The sequence below is a fragment of the Nanorana parkeri genome, unplaced genomic scaffold, assembly GCF_000935625.1.
Source record: "Nanorana parkeri isolate BGI_ZX_2015 unplaced genomic scaffold, ASM93562v1 scaffold85, whole genome shotgun sequence".
NCBI classification, from domain to species: Eukaryota; Metazoa; Chordata; class Amphibia; order Anura; family Dicroglossidae; genus Nanorana; species Nanorana parkeri.
This window is the reverse complement of record NW_017306353.1, coordinates 1,006,067-1,028,626: the sequence shown is the minus strand read 5'-3', so window position 1 is coordinate 1,028,626 and position 22,560 is coordinate 1,006,067. Positions and strand designations below refer to the sequence as shown.

Sequence of the window (22,560 nt, the reverse complement as noted above, 5' to 3'; positions counted from 1 at the left end):
TTTTATGTTTCATCAGGGATTGCATGGAGTTTGTATGTTTTAATAGAATCATAGAAGAGTGACGACAGAAAAAGACCATTAATCCGCCTCTTTTTGGGTTTTTGGTTTTCTTCATTTTTTAAAACTTTTTGCCTGAGTATAGATCTATGTTTGTCCCAAGCATGTTTAAATTCAATGTCAACTGACTCACTACCTATGCTGGAAGTCTGTCCCAAGCATCAACTACTCGTTTAGTAAAATAATATTTCCTAGTGTTAGTTTTGAACTTTTCTCCTGCTAGGATGAGGTCACGTCCCCATGTTCTCAATCTTAGCTTCATATTGAAAATACTGCCCTCCTGCACCCTTAATTCACAAATCATGCCCCCCCTTTCCCTTCTTTCTTCAAGACTATACATATTACATTTTGTGTGCATGTGTGGGTTTGCTCAGTGCACTGCACATTCCACCCACAAGTAAAGTCAATCTCCTGGATTCTGAAGTGGCCCAGATTGTGTATGATGGTGGCAGGTTGTGATAAGGAACTATGTAGGATCTAAGGATCCATCACATTCTCAAACAATTCATCCCCACACAGCTACCTCCTCGTGTATCATTTCACCCTCCTCTTTCAGATTGTAAGCTCTCACGGGCAGGGCCCTCCTTACCATCTTGTCTTGAATTGTATTGTAATTGTAACGTCTTCCTTATATTGTAAAGCGCTGCGCAAACGATATAACTGCGCAAACTGTTGGCGCGATATAAATCCTCTATAATAATTACATAGTTACATAGTATTTGAGGTTGAATTAAGACATAAGTCCATCAAGTCCAACCTATTGTGTGTGTGTGTGTGCACATAATAATGTAATGTAATGTAATGTAATGTACTCTGTAAAGTGCTGTTTAATTTGCCTGTCCTATATGTGGAAACAGTGTACAGGCCTCTGATTGATCCAGTGTGTCCCCGCAGGCGATTTGGTTGCAGCATTGGACCATCCTGCCGGAAGGTCAGATGATAGTCAGACAACAATCGCAATGATAACTTACATCAACCATCAGGGAGGGCCCTGAAGTTTGCCCCAGCAGCAAGAGAGGTGGATTGGTTCATATCCTGGGCAGAACTTCACGTTCCGGCCTTGTCTTTTTAAAAACGTAGACAACTGGTAGGCAGATATATTTAAAAACGTAGACAACTGGTAGGCAGATTTCCTCAGCCAGCAGCGCCTAGACACCTGAGGGTGGGTCCATACACCTGACGGTGGGTCCATATACCCACAGGTGTTCAGGACCTGTGTCGCAGGTGAAGGATGTTGGATGTGGACCTTATGGCAGGAACCCCTCCACTACCTCCTGCTCGTCGGCTGTTTGTCTGCATCTTGGGTACTTACCAAGGTCTTGGCACTAGTATTGGCCCTGCTGTGCTCTCATGGCATCCTCAGTGTGGGATACTTAGACAATCTCCTGTTGAGGGAACAGTGAGGGCTCTGTGCCTCTAACTGTTCAGACCGACAGCTCTGCAGTCAGGGAAGTCCTTACTTCCCTTCTTTTGGACTATACTCTTGACAGACTTCAGCCTTTTGGACGGAATTCCTGGGCTCTGCATCAGTTTAGGGGCCTTTCAAAAAAGACTTGACCTGGCTGGATGCACAGTGGGGAACAGACCACTTTTGCACAAAATCCTCACAAAACAGATACAAGGCTAATAAATGTTTGGGGGGATAAACTTATCAGGATACTTACAATCTCCAAACAGAAACAGTTGCAAAACTGGGTGCAAAAGGATAGTGTTTCTAGCCTTAGAAGTTCTAAGTGACCCAAGACTGGAAGCAGGACTGATTGAAGCAATAGGCTAATCCTCACGTTTGACAGTGGTGTGCAAGAGCAAAAATGGCCGCTTTTAATTTGAAAGCAATAGCAGCAAACTGCAACTCCTCAGAGGTACACCCGTGAATCAGGGACTGTAGGTGACTCAGAATAAGACAGATTCTCTGCGGCCAATGGCTTGGAAGCTGCTAGGGCTGCAAGCAAACCAGATATAGAATTAGGGCGCGCATGTGTTGCCTCTACAATCAGAGACCGCAAATAATTGGGTAATTTGGGTAATAGAGTCTTGAATGACTGTGGTAAAAACCTTAGCTGAAAGGGTATGAGATCCATCCACACCCAACAGAGCTAAAGAGGACTCGGAGGATGGGATAGAACAGAGAGCAACATGACTACAGACTGCAGATGTCAGTAGGTGCACTGCAAGTAGTCCCAGAGCCATTAGTAGAAAGTAAACTGGGGGCGGACAATACAGCGACTATTCCTACCTTGTCTAGAATCAGACATGTTGCATTTGTGTGGTGGTAAGGTAATGTAGAAGCTCAGAGTAAGAGGGAAAGCCTCAAGTACTCATGAATCCAGTACAGGTGGTATAAGGTGAGGGTTGGATGGCTGCAGTTGACCAGAGTCAGTGTGGGTGGGCAGCAGAAACAGATCAAAACTTGAAGTTCAACCTGGTTTGCAAGCAGGAGCAGCAGTGAGGAAATGCTTCCTTGTCACTGGTAAACCTGCTAGGAGGTGGTGAATAATAGCACCCAGTGTCCTATACAAATGAGGTAGCTACCAGTGATCAGCCTGACTGTCCTACTCACTAATTTAGTCTTCAGAGACGGGGCAAGTGCAGAGACAATTCCAGCGGCTCTTGACTTGGAAAGCTAACACTGCAGCTAACTTTTACCAGAATGAATTCTAGAAAATGCTCCATGTAAAACCCCCTGCCTTAGGATCACTTCTAGGCTATGCTATCACCACAACGTCCAGTCCAGCGTGCTCTGGATGTGGTATTTCATTGAGGATAACCGCATGGATGGCTGCAATCAGAGATATAACTCCAGCAACAGTGTATAGAAAAGTCTTGATTGAAAAAAAATATAGCAAATAATGATGTTAGTCTTTAACACAACAGAGCTGAAGAAGAGATGTCCATCCTCTCAGGTCACCAGCACAATACTGAGGCGTGCTGGTAGTAGGAGGGGTTTTTTTTTTGTCAGTGTCCAGTCCTGTAAGCGGCAGCATAACTCGAGTGTTAAAGACTTACGGTGTCCCTCAATAAATAAGAAAGAAAGTAAGTAAGCAGCTGGGTGAGGGTGCCTAGGTTAGTTTAGGTTAGCAGGGCCAGTATATGTTTTATCCTATAAGCTGACCATAGACATCAGGGAATGGCTATACGTATATGCACAATCTAACCCCATGACAATACAATATATGCAGGTAAAAAATACCCTATATATAAACAAACACTCTGGCCATATAGGAGTTCCTGTATAGGCAATAAATGGTGGTGAGGGGTTGGGAATGCATGTGTACACTGTGTGGTGGCAGCTTATCTTGAAGAAAATCCATAGCAATCAGACAAGCTTTTCTAGCCTGTCCAATATCTTCATCCCTGAAAACCGTTATGCAGGATTGAGGTGCACTGTAGTGCAGACTATTACCCAATCCAGCCAAAAACAGCTGACTTGGGATACTGTCATACCATGTCTATTGATACCTTTATATGATGGAAAATTATTTGTCTATACAGGTCATAATGTCTATGGCTAAATACTGATTTAGACCAGCAGTACCGTTACAGTTCCACTAGTTCTCATTCAGAAATGGCAATGTAATCAGTTACATGACTGGAAAAACTCTGTGAGCTTCAAGTTTTACCTTCTGGAAGTCTCCCTGCTGTGTGTACTGTTCCACCAGCAGACCGTACACATCCCCAATGCGCACAGCACTCTCCAGATCTGGCTCTTCCAACAGCAGCTCGCACTGTCTGATAGCTTCCTGCTTGTCTGAGGAATACGCTCTGCAACAATAACAAATGATTATCCGGGTGCTTAACTATGATAAAAAATGACATTCTGGTAACAATAGATACACAAAATGTGTATTACATAAAAATGCACAAAAATGTCCATTTAATACGGCTTCCTCTGCTACAGGTCAGTGTAAGTGAGCTGAAATGATTGATGCTTTCCACCCGACTCAAGATGTGACCAGTCTGCATCTACTGGAGATGAGTTACTTTCATCTAATATATGCCATTTTAGATTGATTTCAGGAACGTGCATGGGCAGATACAGAATACACATCGAGACCATTTCTCTTTGAACGTAAAGGGTAATTCATCCAAACCTGTTTGTGAGCTGAACATGACCAGTCAGCTTCTTAAAGGACTAGTCCATCCAAGAGAAGTATATAAGTTATAGGTGTAGCATGATGGACGCAGCCAGTGCCTGGTTTCTTATAGGTCACATGAATGTACCTGACAGGTTCACTTTAAACAAAACCTGCGAGGACAGATGTTTTTGAAGATACAAGCTCCAGCGCTATCATCCTGAACCTGGCCTACTCACCTAGAACAAGCATGTAATCAGTGAGACCTGAAAACCTGATTTTGTATTCTAAATCTTTGTTTCATGTCAGTGACTCACTAGGTAGGAACACATTTAGGGTGACAGCCGTGGAGTACACAGCTTTAAAAACAAGTCAGCAATGGCAGCTACCAAATCCCTTTTTTAATGGGTTTCCTATAAATCTGATCTCCTGGCAGATAGATAAGACACACATGAATGCAGCCCTGCAGTCACTAATACATCTCAAAGTGTATTTTTCTTTTAAAAAAAGCAGTGTATGTGGCTGCATTTGGCTTCCTATCAGCCTCTTGCAGTCCCCTGTATAGCAGAGATCAGACTAGGGGAGGAAGAAGCACCACCAGGGGCCCATCAGGTGTACTTTAGTGCTCATGTGCTAACAGGAGATAGTCTAATGGGAGGAAAGAAAAGAGTGACAGAGGGATGAGCTCATCATTCTGCTGCTTCTCTCTTCACTATGACCAGCTGTGGGAGGGACAAGACCTGTAGGTATTAGCGACTGTGGCAATGATAAATCAGGTCTCCTGTCCTGCCAGACAAGGCTGTGTTATGTGGCAGAGCTGTGTACATTCTCAGGACTGGATTGATAGAAATACAAATCCTTTGGCAGATACAATGACTCCGTTATATGTATTTCAATGGTGTATTCAGCTCTTTGCCTGGTGTTCTGCTTTAAACCTTTCAGGTACATCAATTACAATACTGGCAAAGTACCCGCAAGTATCAATAATAATGCTCTGATCGATATCTGTGTGTCCTGGAGCGTCTAGATCTAGGGTGGAGCATGTAAAGCCCAAGCCATTGCACTTTTACACATCAGGTGTGATGCTAAACTCCAAGTGAGACAGAAGTCAGAAGCCAGGCCATTTGTATATGACTGGATCCAGGGGCTCCCAAAATTAAATGGAGGATTATCAATGGTTCTTGTCATGTTGGGCAGTTTGATGACAGACTGGCTTCAAAGAGGATGTATAATGGTTTGTACATCATTTCTTAATTTATTATGGTTTATAATTTTTTGCTGTTGTTATAATTATATTAAGATTTAGAAGTTTCCCTTTCCAGCCAGCAGGCGGAGCTTTTGGCTCCTTTTTCATATCGTATAGGCTCGTATTTTGATTCCAAAACCCAATAGCTCAATTTGAAATTGAATGATTCATCTCTAACTGGACAATACAGCCCAAAATTTCAATCAAACAAATCTTGCCTCAAAGCAGGTCACATCTGCTGTGCAGTCTCTTTAGCTAATCCTATGTCTATTAAATTGCTTTTTTTGTTAAACGCAGATGTTTATATGGATAGTAACAAAAGAGACATAAAACAACAGTTTACAAACCCGAACACACAAAAAATAAAATTGACCCTAAAGCAGTAAAGTTTATCTTAAAGTGGCACTAAACTCAGGAGTTAAATCTTAAAAATGTATTCAAGTACCTTAACTATTAACATACAGTAAATGTATCTTATTTGTGTATTACTCGGCTGTAGATCCTCAAATCATCTCTGAATTGGTGCCGACGCTGTCCTTCCTTCTGGAGGGGGGCTACTTTTGTTCCCCATGGTCCCTGTGTGTGTTGTAAAGTAGTCACAGCTCCAAGCTCGCTCTTGTGATGGACTACAATCTCACGTCTTGTTTACGAATTTGTATTGAGATTGTAGATCAGCGTGTTTGGAGCGGTGGCTACTTTTCAACACACAGGGACCATGGAAAAGAAAAGTAGCCCCCCTCCAGAAGGAAGGACAGTGTCAGCACCAACTCAGAGATGATTGGAGGATCTACAGCCGAGTGATACACAAATAAGATACATTTTTGTTAATAGTTGAGGTACTTGAATGCATTTTTAAGATTTAACTCCAGAGTTTAGTTTCGCTTTAAAGAGACTCTGTCGTCAGACAATTTATTTCAACAATCTTCCCATAAGAATATGTGTGAATTTACCTGTAAAAGTCTGCCTCGTGTAGACATCCTGAAGCCCCAAGACTGCTGCCGGATCTGCATCTTCAATGTTATGTTAGCAGACTCAGAGCTGATATTCAATTGACGTTCTTTTGCAGGGGGTAGACAACCTCGGCATTCCAGCTGTTGTGGAACTACAAGTCCCATGATGCGCGTCAAGACTCTGACAAGCATGACTCCCAGAGGCATGGCCATGATGGGATTTGTATTTTCTCCGAAGCTGGAGTTCCGAGGTTGCCTACCTCTGTTCTATAGTATTCCCATTCACTCCTCCCCTAGCTGGGGGGGCAGAAGAGTTAGGTCAGCGCAGACAATAATTAGGCATGCAATTTATCGACTGCATTAATATGCTCACACTTGGAGACTCGTATACATAGAGTTAGGACCACACTTTGCAGAGATGCCTTGGCGCGGCGGTGTGGCTTCTACATATTTTTGGACAAAAGTTTGTGCAACTAAAACCTCTGATTTTAACGCGTACTGTTGACAGGGCAAATTGTTTGGTTGCAGGCTAGCTGGCAGGTGAGCTGGGGATTTTTTGTGTTTTGTATTGTTGTAAGCCTTCCCAATGTGCTCCCTGCCAAAAAGGCTGGTTATAGATTCATGCAGGTACCATTTTTTCTAATAATTAGACACCCCCACCAGAGGAGAAAACTATGACGTACAAGGAGGGAGTGGGCTTTGCTAGGGAACTGACTGGTCATGATAATAAAAAGCAATTTATGGAAAGGAAAACCACTGCAAATAAGCATTTAAAATACCTGTGCTTTTAGCTAAAATTGTTTAAGTTAGTGAGAGAGTCTCTTTAAAGAGGGGTATTTATAGGGAACACATCAATATGACAGTAAAGCTTCAGAAATCACCTAACCTAATGTGTAGTGTTAGCAGCCCCATCGTCCGATTAAGAAATGAACACAAAATTATTAGGATATATCTTGAGATACGAACAGCGCTGATGTTATAAACCCTGGAAAAGATTTCGTTTAGGTTGAAATGAGACTCACCTGCGAGCTTGAATAAACCTTTTCACCAGTGTCAGCTTGTTCTGCATACCAGACACTTTTCTTTCCTGCTCCTCTGGGCTCCTCATTTTGGCTTTGGTCAGACATTTGTAGGCCTCAGTCAGAGCTCCCATGGCCTTCTCATAGTTCTGATACTCATCAATCTCCACCTAAAAAGCATCATCAACTTGGTAAAATAAATCAGTTTAGTTCATCTTTAAATAAAGAATACATTCCTACATGCACTCACCTGAGCACAGGCGTCATAGAAGCCAGCTAAGAGGTCAAGGGCCCTGCCCTTTGTGTAAAAGGTGATGATGTTATTCACAATGTAAGGATCTTGGCGCCAGTCCAGGGACTGCAGGTAATTGGCTGCCATGATATAGATTTCCTTTTGACGAGACACACCAGCAAAGAAGACAATCTTCTCAGTGTCACCAGACTTCAGTAAGGACCTCATGGCCTGAAAAAAGAAGACAAATATGAAGAGCACCATACATGAAAAAAGACAAGGTCTACCATTCTGGCAAGCCATGGCAAGCTGCTCAAGAACCTCTAAAATGTCTAAGAACATCTAAAATGTTTCCATATTTTAAAAAGAGCCCAATATCTTGAATGAAGAATTACTGATTATACAGCAATTACTGTATATAAAAAAATCAGTGGTGCTAAGCGTTCTTAATACCCTATATGGCCAAAAGTATATACAAAAAACTCTTGCAGTGGAGAACCTGCCCTGAAATAGTTAAAAGCTAGTGAAGTGTGGGATTATAGGGATGAGATGTAATAGATACCTCATTCCTCGCTCCGGCAGGCTTCCAGTGCTCTCCTCTTATCTCCAACCTGCCAGGTTGCGAGCAGGTTCTTGCCACCCTCACATATGTAGGACTATTGGTCCTACATTGTGCCTAATGGCGTAAGTGTGACCACCTGCCAGACTGGCAAAGGGACTGGTTGCACCCCATGAGGAGGAAGTCTACTGGAGCCAATAAGGTAGGTATGACACCTAATTCTTCTCCCCTTTGTCTTAAGAAGCATTTTTCCCATGCAGGGCTGAAAGGTCACGCTGCAAGATTATTTTTCCAGGTGTATGCAGTGGGACTTTAAGTTCAGGTGTTTCAGTATACTATATGCTGCAGCACATAAAAACAATGTGGAAAATTGTGCGTTCCAACCTTGTGGCAACATTTTGATGGAAAAAAATCCAACGTATTTCACAGGTTTTAAACAGCATCCTTCACCAGGGTTCAACAGGGTTGAACAAAAAGAAGTTCCAACTACAGGAGGTAAGTATCTGGACTGTGGGATTTCTGTAGGAGCACAAAACTAATTCCGGTTGCCATCACCCTTGATAAACCCTGATGAAGAGATCCCCTGAAAGTCGCCAAAATGTGTTTGCTTTTAAACAGATACTGTGAATATTAAACTAAATCTTGACTTGAAAACCCCGTTTGGTGCTCTTTTTTCTATATTGCTTATATACTGATCCAAAATCTAGAAGTGACCCTTGTATACCAAAGATCTGCCCCTTTAAAGCCTCTGCACTAGAAGACGTATATCGTTGGGACTAACAACACTTGGGAATCTAGCTTTTCCAAAACCTGCTCCACAAACATTAAAAGAGATTTCCTTGGTAGAGGACTTCTTACCTTTAGCTTGTTTCCAGCCTGCGTGTATTTCTTGGTGGCAAGATGATAGTTCCCTTGCCTCATGCAGCAGTCTGCAATACGCTCCAGCAGCTCTCTCCTTGCTTCCTCACTAAGCTCCTTGGAGTTTTTAGACACGGTCATCTTTTCGGCCATGTCCTCCGTGATGATGAGGTTCTGCTCCAGGCACAGCTGAAGAGCATCGTAATACTGCAGGACAATTACACACAGTGATAGAAAATGTTTTTGATACATTTTAAATAATATTAAAATACTTAAAAAGGGAACATTGAGAGTCAAAGTAGATCTAGACCCAATCACTAAAAGATCATATAATAATTTACCAGGCTAATGTCATTTTAAACGTTCTTAGTCTTTTTAGAGCTGTAGTTTAATTAAAATAATTCCTGGTGATCCTTTCATAATGGTTCTTATAGGATGACAACTGTCTCCCAATTGGGTTCCTACATTGTCACTCTGTCACATGTGCCCCTGGTTGAGACTGGCTGTGCTGAAACGAATTGTGCAGGAATGGTTCGTCACTGTCACTTTAAGGAAGCCGGTGCAGAGCAATAATCTGCAGTCATCACTGGAGCACATGCATTTAGACAAGAAGTGACTGGAAGATGCTGGAGGAAATTTTCAGAACTGAGATACAAAATAAAAAAAATAATAAGATGAAATCTAGTTGCAATTGCCAGTTGAAACCTGGCAATTGATTGAAATAGGATTATGCTTTAGCAAACTATATGTTATCCAGAAAGGGTTTAGATCTGAAAAGAAAACACTGTCAATCTAGCATAGCTCCTGAGCAATTCATCTATTTGCACAGCAGTTCACCCAGTGAGGACTACAAGTTCAATGTGACATTGTTCTTGCTCCGTTTGTAAGTATAAAGAGTTTTTCTATTATTTCCATTAATAAAAGGATTATTGCCCAGTGTCAGGCGCCCAGTGTTTTCTTTTCTTTTCTATGCAGTTTCCAGGATCCCTTGTCTGTTACGGGGCGGCCTTACTTGATTTTTATTAACTCTTTAGGCCACAGGAGGGTTTCTTTGGTTGTGCAGTTGGCGCTGGTCATGTCATTTTTGTGGCTAGGGTTTAGATCTACTTTACTAAACATACTCGCTGAACAATTTACCTTTTTAGCTGCTAAAAGCAACTCCACCGCCTTCTCAAACTGATTGTGCTGGATGAAAAAGTCTGAGCAACGGGCAAGTAAGGCTGGGTCTGATTTCTCATCTAGGTCCTCCGCTATTAACTGAAGAGCACCAAACTGCTCAGTGGCAAACGCCAACTCCAGTGCCTTAGAGAGGTGACCCGACTGAGTACAAGAAAAGACAAGAAACACATCATATTTCTATTTACTGAAAACATCAGGTACAAGTGCTGGTTACGTCTGGATTTCTTCATGCTGTTGAAGAATCCTTAATATATAAACAGGTGATCAATCTCTGCACTAAGTTTAAAGTTCTCTGTACTCTGGTAAACATGTTTTATATGGGTTCCCCAAAGATAAACCTCATCCTCCTGCTAGACAAAATGAACATATAGGTTAGTTTTGGATAGAGTATTGAAGGATTAGAATCCCTGTCATGTTTTCATTGATTCTATTCACCATTGTCATCGGGGCATAAATTGAAGGGAAAAACCTATATTTTACAGTTGTCACAAGAACAGGAGGTGAGAGTAAATATTCAGATAGGGGCCCCTCTTTCAGTGACAACTGTCTAAGGTAGGGTATACACGATTTCAGCCGGTTCCTGAGGAACCATCCAAAAAACTTACACAGTGGGTGCTGCTGTCGGCACCCTTCCGCCCAGCATCCCTCGGTCAGCTGATCAAGGAGCCAGTTGAAAAATTCTCGACCAAAAAGAGATAGCAGCCAGCTAGCCGCTGTGAGAATATAATGCAAACAGACGGGGATTCGTCCATCAACACTTGCGAGTGTTGATGGAGGAATCTGTTCGATCTTTTTTGTTTCCTCTCAGTTCTAGATGTGCCTCCAGGATAGCTGCAAAGGGAACTCACCCCAATGGAACACAGAAAGCAAAAAGAAAAAAGTTTTGGTATTAGATGCACTTTAAAAATGTATATAAACTGAAACTAATATACAACAGATAAGGGTTTTATAGCAATGATGGTCAACGTTAGGGGCATTCCCCAGGACTCACGACATTCCAGGCTTCAGAACATGATGTTCTTGCTAAAAAAAAAAATCAAGGCGCATTGGTGAAATGATATGCCAAGGAGGTACCAATTTTGCAGATATTCTGGAATTTTTGACAGCTACACAGTATGCAGAAGCATTAGCAAAAACGTGTCTTCTTATTGGGGTTATCCCTTTTGTCTGCAACCACGTTTAATCTATGCATCCTTATTCAGTCAACACCTCTGCCTGCACGGATCTCTTCAGTCTATTAGAAACCTTCCAATATTTTAGAAGATGGAATGAAAAGCTGGAATATTTTCAGTTGATCACATGATACCCACAACTTATTAAATGGCGGTGGTTCTTAAAGTTTACTCCCAATCTACTGTTTACCTTGTGGTAAAGCATAACAGCTCTATCCATCTGCTCCCCCTGATCCTCATAATAGCGTGCAGCATCCATCATATCCTCCGGAGTGCTCAGCAGAGCAAGGTTCATGAGCTGATCATGAAGATTGTTCTCCTGTACGGGAGAGAAAACCTACATCATGATCAGGTTCAGTAAAATAGCTGTTTCACAAATGCAACTTTTGCACAAGCCTACCTTGCAGAGCCGAATGGCGTTGTTGTAAGCTTGCGCCCTGGTGTAGAAGTGCACGGCCTGTTTCAGATCCCCTTGGCTTTCATACTGACGTGCCAGGTGGTAGGAAGCTGCCAAGTTACCGGTCTCATTGGCTATCTCTGCCGCCTGGAAAACAAGTTCATCAGCACATCTGACAGACAATGAGCATAGCTACTCACACTGAAAGACCAACTGTAGATCTAGTCGCAGGTTAAATGCTATTTGTATTGTATTCTGACAGCTGGAGAATGCGGCCAGTCAGGCCAGATGATGCCGGCAGGGGCACGAACACATAAAATTTCAGCCAAAAATGTCCGAAATTAATTTTGTGCATGACCATCTTAAGCGAGGATTATGAAGCACAGCTGCTTATGCTGGGGAGTGGTTATACCAAGAGCACATGGTGCAAGTGTCCCTGGACTAGTACGGGCAGGGTGCCCAAATATAATTAAAACTCTTCTTTATTCCAGCTGTTTGTATTACATTCTAAAGTAACGTGTTCTTTCCTTTAGTTGCCTGCTGCTGGTTTTCAGTAAACATGCAGGTGGAATACACTATACACAATTTTACTGCACAGCTGAACAGGACTATTAAAGGTGATGGTATAATATATGTGGTAGGCCCCTTTAAGAGTTGCTGCACTGTGGCTTTTAGCTCCACTGCTGTGTATACTGTATATGGTAATATAATGAAGAGAGTCTTAAGGTGCTAGCTATCAGCAGTGGCTGAATACAAAGTGCAGTCTCAGCACTTCAGTCGTTCTGTTTCATAGACAGTGCACAAATAAATTAGGCAATTAGGGTTAGGAAAGCAAAGATTATAACTAAAATGCCGTAATCCAGAGCAACCAATCAAACTTCATCCCTAACCTGTAGTCATAATGAAACATGAACATGGCTTGGTTACTAAGGGCTACTGTACTATGTCCTTATTAAAGCGTAACTAAAACCAATAAAAATGTTTTATATATTGCAGCCTACCAGTTCATAGATGTGGTGGCTGTTTTAGTTATAAGTTTGTCAGGCTAAGAAACATTTCTGCAAGTAGAGAAATACCTGTTGCCCTTACCAGAAATGCAGTATCCCTGCAACTTCCTGTGAGCTGCACAGAAAGCAACACCAACCTTTATCCTTCTTAATTACTAGTCCCATCAGTACCTCCTAATAGAGATGAATGCCGAAAGTTGGAAGTATAGGTGATACCCTTTACTAGCTTAACTTTACTTAACTTGTTTCTGCCGGTGTAACGCATACATGCAGAAACCTGGTGGGTGGGCCTTATTGCTGTGCCACTGAATATATGCACCAGCTGGCTCTGCTGTTGTGCTCGCTCACTAGCCTGATGCCAGTGGCTGACACTGACAGCTCCCAGTCACCATTTAGGATGGACTCCCAATCATGTGACCACCGGGACAGTCAATCATAGTGATTGTGTTATTTGAAAGCCCAGGTCTGACTCTACTCCTTACAGGGCTACCGGACGTTAGCGGCAGGGGATTATGTTACTAAAGATGCAAGCTTTTGGGATGCCTGAGATCCCTTCTTCAGGCTCTACACATTTTCAATTCCCAGAGGAAAATATCTAAGGTATTCCAAAAGGTTGCATCTGTACTAAATTAAAGTGAAATTAAAGGATAATCCCCCCCCAATACTAGTGTAAGGACTTACCTTAAATGATGCCTCTTGATCTGATCATCTTCTTTCCTGCAGTTTTCAGGAGTTCCTCCAGCGCTGGTGTCGGTCTCTGATCCAGCACTGACTGCTGAGTCTTATGTGTTCCATGGAGTCTGTGCGGGTGCACGCTGCCAGGCTTCGTGCATTGACTTATATTGTGTCTCTCCTCGTCTCCCGGCCGAAGATCTCTACTGCACATGCGCCTGCCCCATGATCCTTTGTGGCCGTCCGAGACTTTTCAGATCTTCGGACGGGAGGGCGCCGCTGAGACCCCCGAGGGTTTAATTGTCCTTTAAGTTAGCCACAGGGACAGGACTGTGTTATTTGCAGGATTACCAGGTGAAAATAAACAAAACAAAAGCCTGAAAAATGAATGCTAATGCAGCCACTAGATCTAAGCTCTGACAAGCTGCAATATGTTACACTTTTCTTTTTGGGTTTAGATACACTTAGATAAACTATTATGTATTGTTTTTTTCTTTTTTGTTCTGTGCCTCCCTTGCCCCCTTATCCTCACCTGTGGGATACCTGTTGTCCTCCCTATTACCCGTCATATCCCCTTCAGACCAAAGACACACCTAGCATTGCATTTTGGTCCAAGGCCTGTTACTGAGGGGCTATCTGGTTGTATATCAAGACGATGAATGCATTGTATCCTATATTTAATCTGCAGTTTACATAACTGTTTTGTTCTTGTCCTACGTGTTTAAGCTGCATCTTGCCTCATATACACCTTGCTCTCTATATGACAACCTGAAAGTCTTGACTATTGTATATTGGCAAATTCTTACCCATGTTGTACTGGTGTCTTGTATTGTGCAAAACCTTAATAAAAATGTATTGTTTAAAAAATAAAGAGAATAGTGTTGTTGCTGTACATCCTGGCCTCTTACCTTCTGAATGTTCTTCAGGAAGCAGTGCACTCGCACCAGAGACAGGTAGTCCTGAGCCATCTCATAGTACATGAGGGCAGAGTCCAGGTCAGACTGGCTTTCCAGGTACTGAGCCCACCATTTCCAAAGACTCCTGCACAATGCCAAACATTGACAAAGAGTTAGTGTCTCAGGTATGACATCATTGAAGAGCCTTATATTCTACAACTTTGACCATCAATTCTCCTCCAGTTAGAGGGAAGCAGCTGGACAGGTATACAGGCTTTAAAATCTGTGGATTCATTCAATAATACCGTGCAAAAAAACAATCATTTCCAGTAACTCACAGCTGTCACTTAGCTCACATCAGAGGATGCAAGGCCTTTAAAACTGGTTTAGGATTGATTCGTAATGGCTACTGCAAACCAATGTTTTTAGCCTTCTCCACACAACACAATGAAGGGAATTTATCAAAACTGGAGCAGACAAAATCTGGAGCAGCTGTGCACAGCAACCAATCAGCTTCTCTCATTAGGGTTGCCACCTGTCCAGAATTCACCTGGACAGTCCGGGTTTTGAATGTTGTGTCCGGGTTTTATGGCAGCTGAAACCCGGACACAAGATGTCAGGCAGACAGGGGCAACCAAAATTAAGATAGGGGCTACTGGCCCCCCACTAAAAATAGTCTCGACTGTGATATTTACATATGAATGGACAGGGGTATTTACATATGAATAAATAAGCCACGACTCATTCTCCCCCCAAAAAATTCTGTGCATTGCTAGAGTGTTCGGTTTCGTTAGAAGAAAAGGTGGCAACCCTATCTCTCATTCATTTTAAAATCTTCGCTGAACAAACTGAAGAGAGAAGCTGATTGGTTGCCGTGCACAGCTGCTCCACATATTGTCTGCTGTAGTTTTGATAAATTCCCCCCAATGTGCTAAGCTCAGGTGATCCACTGCATTTAACTTAAGCAGTTTATATATATTTCCTATTGCATCACTATCATAGTGAGAAAGGTTTTTTTAGAAGGCATTCATGTGGGACTGTAGCCTCTTTCTAGTCTTTCTACACTGTACCATCTCCATGATTTAAGAAGATTGCATGTCTGGGTTGTTGTTGGAGATTTACTCTTACTTTCTGTCTGGTGAAACCCTTGTCCCCATGATAGCGAGGGGAAACCTCTATAACCCCTTGGTGACCAGTGAGGTACATAGTACATCACCGGCAGCGGGTCCACTTAAACAGACTCCCAGCGGCTTTACATTTGTAGAGCTGGCGGCCGGATTTACAATAAAAACATTTCTGATGACATAGTTGTTGCCAGATCACTTCTACAGGCCAGTATACTGCACATTCTCCCCGCCCGACCGCCTGTTTCCCGGGGTCCGCTGCCCCTCCTGCGGGCCCAGGACCGGCATCTCAGGTGTCGGTGAGAAGCTGGGGAGGAGAGCGGCGAACAACTGTTCACTGATCTCCCCGTTCTATGGGACCGGGAGCGACGCGTATTACATCACTTCTGTAGAAGCAGGGACACCGGCACTCCAATGTAAACGCGAAAGAAGTCTTATTTGTTGAAAAGGTGTGACATATCACATAGATGCGACGACCGTTTCAGGGTCACACAAGATCCCCTTCCTCAAGCAACGACATGTGGCCATATTTCAATAAATAAGACTTCTTTCACATTTACATTGGAGTGCCGGTGTCCCCGCTTCTACTGTTACATGACGGTTGCCATCCGTCGATCACCACAGCACCCATCTGATTTCTTTTGGAGACAAGCGGTCAGGAGTGCGATGGGTTCATGGATTTACATCACTTCCGGTCCCATAGCTGTCATTGCTGGGCTTCTGAAGCCTAGGAATAAGCTATTGAAGTGCAATCTTAATAATAATAATATTATTATTATAATACAGGATTTATATAGCGCCAATAGTTTGCACAGCGCTTTACAATATAAGGAAGACATTACAGTCACAATACAATTCTAGACAAGATGGTAAGGAGGGCCCTGCCCGTGAGGGCTTACAATCTAAAAGGGAGGAGCAAGTGATACATGAGGAGGTAGCTGTGCGGGAATGATTGTTTGAGAAAGTGATTGTTCAGTGGTTAGGTTGAGGTGGGATAGGCTTCCCTGAAGAGATGAGTCTTAAGGGATCGCCTAAAGGCAGTCAGTGTGGGAGATAGTCGGACAGGTTGGGGTAGAGAGTTCCATAGGATGGGAGAGACTCTAGTGAAGTCCCTGAGGTGAGCTTGGGAGGAGTTGATGAGGGAGCTGGAGAGCAGGAGGTCTTGTGAAGAGCGGAGAGGACGGTTTGGGTAATACTTTGAGAGTGAGAAAGTTGTTATCAGCGAGGTGGCGGCTCAGGCGGCTGTAGATAAGGCGTTCTATGAGTTTGGAGGTGAATGGGAGTAAGGAGATTGGTCTGAGATTGTTGAGGTCGGTAGGGTCCATTGATGGTTTTTTGGGTATTGGGGTGACCAGGGCATGCTTTAGAGGGGAGGGAAAGATTCCAGTAGAGAGTGAGAGATTGAAAATGTATTAAGAGAGTGTAGGATAGAGTAAGAGGGTGAACAAAGTAGTGGTGAGTGAACCGGGTCCAGGGGGCAAGTGGTGAGGTGGGTGTCAGAGAGAAGCTTTGTAACCTCCCCTGTGGTGACACTAGGGGTCTTTTGGATAGCAATTGTGATAGCAATTAAAGTAAAAAAATAAAATAACAGTTTTTAAGAATAACATTAAATGAATGTCACGTAACCACACGTCGGGTGCGCCTACGTACGAAAATGATGATCGCGCTACACATGTTGGGTATCGCTGCGCACGCTAGGGTGAGAGAAATAATTCTAGGGCCAATATTAATGTATATCTCTAAACTGATGACCTGCAGGGGCTTTTAAAGCGTCGTCTATGGACTTTTTGGGGCACTTAATTTTGTCGTCGTTTCACAGACGCACACAATTTTTAACCTGGGCATGTTGGGTATCTATTTACTCATTGTAACCTCATCATTTTATAAATAAAATGTGTATTTGTTGGTGTTTTGGGGCACTAAATTTTACTTAAGTGCATTTTTCACTCCATTTTTGGGTTTGATAATAGGTTGCGCTAATATCATGCAACATAAAAATTTGCAACTGCCCCAATTTTATTCTACAGGGTCTTGGCTTTCAGAAAATGTATGTTTGGGGGTTTGAAGTCATTTTCAGGCCTTAAATGTGGATTATAACATGGGTGCGAAAAAAGGCCTCGGTCATTAAGGGTTAATTGAGACCTAGATAGCAGTAAAAAAAAAAAAAATCGAACAGGGGTTCTAGTCTTTCACAAAAATATCCAAAACCAAAAAAGTTTTGGCTGGACATACTTTTATCATTACAGATATTTATATTGCGCCAACAATTTACGCAGCACTTTACATAGTTGTATATTCACATCAGTCCCTGTCCTCAAGGAGGTTACAATCCAAAGTCCCTATCTCACATGCACACAGGGCCGATTTAGACAGGAGCCCATTAATCTTCCTTGCATGTCTTTGTAGTGTACCCGGAGGAAACCCAAGCAAGCACAGGAAGAACATTCAAACTCCTTGCAGATAATGTCCTGACCGGGATTTGAACCAGGGACCCTTAGTGCTGCAAGGCAGAAGTGCCCTCATTAAAGTGGATCTCAACCCTAACGATGAACTTTTATTTACACTCTTTTGGTCTTTTAACCCCTTCATGACTGAGCTTGTTTTTAGTTTCTGTTCGTAAATGACTGACACACTTTTGACATTTTTGCTGTGTGATTCTTCCACGTCAGTAATATACTTTCTTACAAAGTGCACCCACACATATTATATATTGTTTTTTAGAGGACAGATAGGGCTACATATTTATATCACATATGTGCGTCTAACGCCTCACTTAGGACAAATAAAATATAAAAAAAGAGGAAAAAAACGTTAAAAAAAACACTTTTTTCCCAGTTTTGATTTGTAGTATTTTTTTTACAAAACCAGCACAGCTAAAAAAATGCAATAAATACATTCATTTATTTGTCCCTTATTTTATTTTATTTTTACACATTTTTTTTTTTACACTTTTCACAATTTTTTTTTTACACTTTTCACAATTTTTTTTTTTTTTTACACTTTTCACTTTTTTTTAAACTTAAAAATTGTATTTTATTTATTTAATTATATCAAACAGTCATTGTGAATTAATCTCACTGTTACTGCTTGATAAATTAATACATTTTTGGTTATTATCAGGCTGCTTCAAACTTCAGAACAGCCGATAATAAGTTAGTGACACTGATCCTGCAGCAGTTCAGGATTCAGCTGTCACTATAGGTTTTCTGATTGTTGCAACAACGATCAGCAAACTGAAACATTCTTCTTCCAGGAATAGATACATTATAGGAATAGACACATTATGTATCTATTCATGAAAGAAAAAAAGAAAAAAAAGCCAGTATAGCTTGAGAGAGATATCTCTCTCGATCTATACGAGCTGTCAGAATGCCGGCAAAAGCCAGCATCTGTGTCCGCTCTGCTGTTACTCTCAGACACCCGATATTAAGGTATCGGGTGTCTGAAAAAGGTTAACCCTTTCATTAATGAATGCCTCTGTAGTAAGGGCATCTATTAATGAATGTTAAAAGCTGATTCTCAGCGTTTAACAGCCCTCTAAAGCAGCAAATAACTCGTCACGTACAGTGTACGTGACAAGTCATTTGGTCCCTTTGTGGCTGGACGTACAGTGTACGTCTCCCGTCACGAAGGGGTTAAATACATCAGTGAAAGTGTTTTGTTACATCAGTATGATAAGTGCAAAAACTGCAAATAATACCTGCCAATCTCTGCAGAAATTCAGAACTGTCCGGTGCACACTTCCTGTGTCAACCCAAAGAGGGTCTTTGGTCCTACCAACTTCTTTGGATTACATAATGATTATCCTCTATGTTGTAGAGATCTCAGAGTAGAAGTGGTTGAATAGTTAAGCCGAGACCACTCCAAAATACTGTGTTTCGTCAGCCCACATAAGGAATTAGGAGCTGAGAACATTTCTGGCAGATCAACATGTATTTTCTTGCACTTGCAGGGTCTTTAAAGGGATAAAACATGGGAAATGTGCAGATACTGCAGAGATGTACACCCTTGACATATACACTTTAATCAAAATCTACATACAGTAGGTAACGAAAGTGATAAAGGTCTATGTGCCATCCTTTGCTGCGGTTTTGATACCTTCTACTGGTGCTTATCATGGTCCAGACAATTGTGCCAATGTGCACGTACATAGACATGTATTAAATTGGAGTATGCACTTTTGCACAACCTTTTTATGGTGTTAAATGTGTTGATGTGGTATTCTGAGCAATAATAACCTCTTTTCAACCCTTTTTTCTGGCCCCTCTTTTTGCATTGTTTATTCCATTATCATGTTTATCCCATTATGACACTTAGGACATTTTGATCTGTGTGTCGAACGCATGTCTCCAGATTTTCTGGGCAGATGCATAATGTCCCCATATTGTCTTATTACCTATGTTTTCTAACTGCTGGTTCAGTAGATATTAGTAGAAGGCTTTATCCATTTGGTTTTGATATTTTTTGGTTTTGATATTTCCTATGATATTATGATGCCTCTTCTCCCTCTAGTCATTTCTCCCTTTCCTGTATCTTACTTCCTCCATCTCTTTTCTTCTTCTGCCCTTGTATATCCCTTTCTTTCTTTCTTCCTTCCCTGTGTCACGCTGATTTGGCCAGAGCGTCCGTTGCCTAGCTACCAGTTGTGTTAGCACATCTGATTACCTGGGCGGAACCCACTTTGGCACACTCAGCGTCCCGTTACCCTGCCCTCTACCGCGCATGTGCGGCCAATACTTCTGTACGCGTGCGCCCTGTGACCCGCCGCACACACGGCTTGCCACCTGTGGGCGGGACCTGCCTCTGTACGTATTGTTCGGTCTATTGAGGCATGCTGTAACTATGGCAACTCCAGCAGCTGGACGCCGTGGCCACGTGAGCGGTGTCAGATCCTGCTCCACGAGGTATCGTTATTATCTGTTTGAATGTTTGCACACAATAAGTAACTTGGATTGTATGCTTTCCTATATTCTCGTGATGTCTTGTGAAGTTCATTAGTCAGCATTCAGCTGCTTAACTTTTTCTTTTGATGAGCATGACGTCATCATGACGTTAATTAACCTTGATTGGTGGTTCATTTTTATCTGTTGGTCTATATAAAGTGGTGTGATCTTGAACACTGTGCCATTGCTGAGCCTGATGAAGGGGATCCTGCGTGGCCCCCAAAGCGCTAGTTTTGGTGACATGACGTTCCAATAAACAAACTCTTTGGACTGCAATACTGGTGGTGTGCTGGTGACATTTATTCATCTTTATCCTGTGCTGCAGGAGACACAAAGCTGCGCTACCTTCTGCACCAGTCATGAAGTCAGTTATAGAGGAGCTAATTGTACATATGTTACATTCATACAAAGTGATTGCACAGATACTGGAGCCGTCGGCAATATCAAGGAACCTACTTCAGCAAATCGCCTCTGTAAATCTTAGTATGAACGGTGATCTTACTTGTCTTTCTTCTTATTGATGTAGCTCTCCAAGGCCTGAGGGTCCTCCAGGAGCATTCTCGGAACCTCAAAGCGGTGTGTATCCGACTTCTCATAGCTGTAGACAAAAAAACACACTGAGATTTTAAAACCTTACTATGACACAGAATGGATTGTTCCTCTTATTGGATTGGAAACAAACATGTTGTGAATATTTTCTGTTTTTAAGGTGGCCACTACAGTGAAGACAATGTCCAACCTTTAATTTGGTAAAGACAGGCACAAGGAATTCAAACGTGGCAGAATGTGTAGAGAGCAATCCACTGTACAGAAGAGCTCAGACTGAGGAGGGAGAAGCAGCACAAGGAGCCAATCAATTGGGTTGCAAAGCGAGGAGCATGCTGATATGAAAAGAGTGAAGAGTGATAGAGAGATGAGCTTATCAGTGTGCTGGTGCTCCTTTCACTGTTTAATCACAGGCTGGGGGTGGAGAGGAGACCTGTAACTGTTACTGAACTTCAACATCAAAATCAGTAGGGATGCACCGATACCCTTACGAGTACGAGTACCGATATTTATCTTTGGATACTTGCCGATGCCGAGTACCGATACTTCCGCTAGCATGGAGCCGGCTTCCTGATTGGCCAGCTCCATGCTGATTGGCTGGGAAGCCGGCTTCCCGGCCAATCATCATCGAGCCAGCCAAACAGCATGTAGCCGGCTTCCTGGCCATTCAGAAAGCCAGGTGGTGAGTCAATACCCGCCGCCCAGCTTCCTGATTGGCCGGGAAGCCGGATCCATGTTCCCTCACGGCACTCCCTGTCAGAGGAAATCTCCCTCTGACCGGAAGTTCCGGTATCGGAGGTAAGTATCACAGCATTTGGTACTTGCCCAAACACTCAGTATCGGCATCGATGCCGATACTAGTGTTGGTATCGGTGCATCTCTAAAAATCAGGTATCCTGCCCTGCAAGACAAGGCTGTGTTGTGTGGCAGAGCTGCTTAAATCTCAGGACTGGATGGACAAAATCTTAATCCTTCGGCAGGAAAAACAGCTCTCAAATATTGTATTTAGCTGCTTGCTTGGAGATCGCCTTTAATTACACAGATAAACGGTCTCAATGAGCACACTCACAAGTTGAGGGAATCGTTGCGGTCCCCCGTGGCTTCCATGTGCTTGGCGTACTGGTAGTAGGTGGTGCGCAGGTGTACTCGGTCATGGTTCTCTGCAATCTCAATGGCTTTTTGCCACTTTCCCCACGCCTGGTACAGTTTATTCAGAAGATCATAACGCTTACAAGATTTATACAGCTGTTCTGCATCTTCCTGCAAGACAAGAGAACATACATCACATGATTCAACAAAGTTTGCCAATGGTTTAGTACTGGGCCTTAAAGAATACGTACCCTATACCACTCACCCTCCTCATCACAATTATATTGCATATAGTACAGCCTGTTCCAAGCCATAGATTTGTTTACATCCCTGCTGCACTTATTTCCCCCAAAGTCTGGTGTCAGCTTCCATCAGACACTGGAAATGGTCTTCTTTATCTCTATGGCTAATGCCAACCAGTACATGGGACAGAGCAGTCAGGAAAGCACAGTGTAATTGTAAAGAAAGCTGTGGCTCAGGCCAGGCTGTCAGCTAAAGGACATGTCCACATTAGGGCTGGGGTCTGATTTATATATATGTG

The 22,560-nt window shown here is 42.6% G+C and overlaps 1 protein-coding gene across 1 annotated transcript in view; it reads right to left on the bottom strand.

Moving 5' to 3' along the window:
- IFT140 (intraflagellar transport 140) overlaps positions 1 to 22,560 on the bottom strand; it is a 111,934-nt gene that overhangs the window by 773 nt on the left and 88,601 nt on the right. The window contains exons 20-29 of the mRNA XM_018552356.1: positions 22,000 to 22,190; positions 20,887 to 20,982; positions 14,330 to 14,462; positions 11,746 to 11,889; positions 11,536 to 11,664; positions 10,132 to 10,314; positions 8,995 to 9,201; positions 7,596 to 7,808; positions 7,349 to 7,515; positions 3,678 to 3,819 (exon numbers count right to left, since the gene is read on the bottom strand). Of these exons, the coding sequence (XP_018407858.1) occupies positions 3,678 to 3,819; positions 7,349 to 7,515; positions 7,596 to 7,808; positions 8,995 to 9,201; positions 10,132 to 10,314; positions 11,536 to 11,664; positions 11,746 to 11,889; positions 14,330 to 14,462; positions 20,887 to 20,982; positions 22,000 to 22,190 (1,605 nt within the window). The remainder of the gene's footprint in view (positions 1 to 3,677; positions 3,820 to 7,348; positions 7,516 to 7,595; positions 7,809 to 8,994; positions 9,202 to 10,131; positions 10,315 to 11,535; positions 11,665 to 11,745; positions 11,890 to 14,329; positions 14,463 to 20,886; positions 20,983 to 21,999; positions 22,191 to 22,560) is intronic.